Source organism: Nicotiana sylvestris, chromosome 10 (genome assembly GCF_000393655.2).
Source record: "Nicotiana sylvestris chromosome 10, ASM39365v2, whole genome shotgun sequence".
NCBI lineage: Eukaryota > Viridiplantae > Streptophyta > Magnoliopsida > Solanales > Solanaceae > Nicotiana > Nicotiana sylvestris.
Window position 1 is genome coordinate 116,909,792 of NC_091066.1, and position 3,393 is coordinate 116,913,184.

General features: G+C 41.7%; 1 protein-coding gene across 1 annotated transcript; it reads right to left on the reverse strand.

Moving 5' to 3' along the window:
* Positions 1-2,011: 2,011 nt before the first annotated feature.
* LOC138879847 (uncharacterized) lies at positions 2,012-2,560 on the reverse strand. Its single transcript, XM_070159486.1, has one exon. The coding sequence runs from the start codon at positions 2,558-2,560 to the stop codon at positions 2,012-2,014; it is 549 nt and encodes a 182-aa protein (XP_070015587.1).
* Between the last annotated feature and the right edge of the window lie 833 nt (positions 2,561-3,393).

A 3,393-nucleotide genomic window follows, 5' to 3' on the forward strand; every position in this document is an offset into this window, starting at 1 on the left:
AAGAACCCCCCCCCCCCAATTCCATAACACAAGAGCGTAGCATATCCTTCAAGATCTAAATGGTGCACTCGGACTGTCCATCCATCTGGGGATGGAATATTGTACTCAACTCAACCCATGTGCCCAATTCTCGCTATTTCCAAAAATGGAATGTGAACTGTGTGCCCCGATCCAAAATAATGGACTTCGGCACACTGTGAAGGCGAACAATCTCATGGATATAGATCTCACCCACCTCTTTAAAAAATAGGTAGAAACAACTGGAATGAAATGTGCGAACTTAGTCAACTGGTCCGCAATCACCCAAATAGCATCAAATTTCTTCAAAGTCCATGGGTACCCAACAACGAAGTCCATGGTAACATGCTCCCATTTCAACTCAGGAATCTCAAGTATCTGAGGCAAACCGCTCAGCCTTTGATGCTCATACTTCACCTGCTGACAGTTCAAGCACCGAGCCATGTACTCCACTATATCTTTCTTTATTCTTCTCCACCAATAGTGCTTCCTCAAGTCCTGTTACATCTTCGCGGCACTCGGATGCATGGAATACCACTAATTATGGGTCTCCTCAAGAATCAACTCACGCAACCAATTCACATTAGGCACACAAATCCGACCCTGCATCCGCAACACCCATCATCTCCTACAGAAACGTCATTGGAATTACTATGCTACATCATGTCCTTAAGGAAAATAGATGGGGGTCGTCATATTGACGCTCTCTGATGTGATCATACAAAAGAAGACCGAGAAACCATGCAAGCTAGAACCTGACTAGGCTCTGAAACATCTAACCTCACGAACTGGTTGGCCAAACCCTAAACAACTAATGCTAGCGGTATCTCAACAACTGAAATATATGCAACCTTACCCATACTTGCAACCTTTCTACTTAAGGCATCGGCCACAATATTGGCCTTCTCGGGATGAAACAAAATAGTGATATCATAGTATTTTAACATCTCTAACCATCTCTGCTGCCTCAAATTTAGATCCTTTTTGCTTAAACAAGTGTTGTAGACTCCGATGATCTGTAAATATATCTCAAGACACATCGTAGAGATAATGTCTCTAAATATTCAATGCATGAACAATGACTGCCAGCTCTAAGTCATGAACGGATCTTCTCATGGGACTTCAACTGGTTTGAAGCTTAAGCAATCACCCTACTCTCTTGCATCAAGACACACCCAATACCAATCCTAGAAGGATCACAATACACCGCATATGAACCCGATGATGAAGGTAAAACTAGAATCAGAGTTGTTGTCAAAGCAGTCCTCAGATTGTGAAAGCTCTCCTCACACTCATCAGACCACCTAAATGGAGCACCCTTCTAGGTCAATTTAGTCAAAGGTACACCAATTGACGAGAACCCCTCCATAAAATGACAATAGTATCTGGCCAAGCCAAGAAAACTCCAAATCTCAGTAGTTGAAGACGATGTGGGCTAACTCTGAACTACCTCAATCTTCTTCGGATCTAACATGATCCCCTCATTGGACACCATGTGTCCTGAGAATACCACAGAATCGAGCCAAAACTCACATTTGGAGAATTTAGCCAAAAGCTTATTCTCCCACGATGCCTGGAGTACAATCCTTAGATGTTGCTTATGATCCACCTGGCTACATGAGTACACCAGTATATCATCAATGAATACTATGATAAAGGGGTCAAGATATGGATGGAATACATTGTTCATCAGATGAATAAATACTACTAGGCATTGGTCAGCCCAAAAATATCACAAGAAACATCACAAGAAATCTTCAACTGGTGATACCCAGACCTCAATTCGATCTCAAAGAACACCCTAGCACCCTGAAGCTGGTCAAAAAAGTCATATGCGCGACAGTGGGTACTTGTTCTTAATTCTGACTTTGTTAAACTGCCTGTAATCAATGTACATCCGCATAGTATCATCCTTCTTCTTCACAAATAGAAACGGTGCACACCACAACATACTAGGCCTCATGAATCCTTTATCAAGAAGCTCTTGAAGCTATTATTTCAATTCCTTCAACTCTGTTGGTGCCATAAGATAAGGAGGAATAGAGATGGAATGAGTGCTCGGCACCAAGTCAATACCAAAATCAATGTCCCTGCCAGGTTGCATGCCTAGTAGACCAGTAGGAAACACATTTGGAAAGTGTCGCACTACCGAAGTGGACTCAATGGTAGGAGTATCAGCACCAATATCCCTCACAAAGGCCAAATATGCCAGACATCCCTTCCCAACCATCCGTTGGGCCTTCAAATATGAAATCACTCTACTGGGAACATAGTCCAGAGAACCTCTCCACTCAATCTTAGGCAACCCCAACATCGCCAATGTCACGGTCTTAGCATGATAATCCATAATAGCGTTACATGGTGACGACCAATCCATGCCTAAAATCACGTCAAAATCAACCATAATAAGTAGTAAGATATCAACTCCCATCTCTAATCCACCAATAGTCACCACATACGACTGATACACACGGTCCATAATAATAGAATCACCCACCGGTATAGATACATGAGCAAGCATAACCAAGGAATCACAGGACATATCCAAATAGCAAGAAAAGTACTATGATACATATGAATAAGTGAAATCAGGGTCAAATAATATGGATGCATCCATCTAGCACACTGAAACAATACATGTGATTATTGTGTCTGAAGCAACTGCTTCTAGACTAGTGTCGCGCCCCCCTTTTCCCTTCTTATGCATCGAGAGATCGGGTTTATGAAATTTTAGGACAACTCATTCCTTTTGGGAACTAGTTTTTTCATTTGAAGAGTCGCCACCTAATGAGTTAAGGTGCATTAGGATACCTATAAGGGTTCACTTCTAAGTTCGTTTGATAACTAGAGATAGGGTAAGGGCTTGAAAATATCCTAAGGGGAAGGTGTTAGGCACCCCTCAGGATCCACTAGAGTGGTTCCCGGACAGACAGCTTCTTGTGAATTTGTGCAATTTAGCAAATAGACAAGTATAGGCTCAAATAGTAGGGGGATTTAAATTAAAACACATAAAAGTTTGAAGAACAATTAAAAGATGAATTTCGAAAAGGAGTTACAATTCTACAAATACTTGAGGATATATAAAAGAAGGGGGTCCTAGGTTTAAATATAATATGGATCACATCAATGCGATACCCGGTATGACACTTCCAAAAGAGGGGATACATGTGGTATTAGTGCACCAGTTATCATATCCATATCTACTCTCCCCACCCCATTAAGGTATTAAAGCACGGATTGCTCTCGACCACTATTGCGTGCTATTACCCGTCCCATTCCTATCAGTCCTAGAGGAACTTAGGACTACTATTCCTAGAAGGGAGGGGTATTAGACTGACTTTTAAGTTTCAAAAGGTGAAAAAGCTAAGGCAACAT

Bases quoted from the DNA above. Each gene is read 5' to 3' on its own strand.
- LOC138879847 (XM_070159486.1), bottom strand. From the start codon at position 2,560: ATGTCCTGTGATTCCTTGGTTATGCTTGCTCATGTATCTATACCGGTG.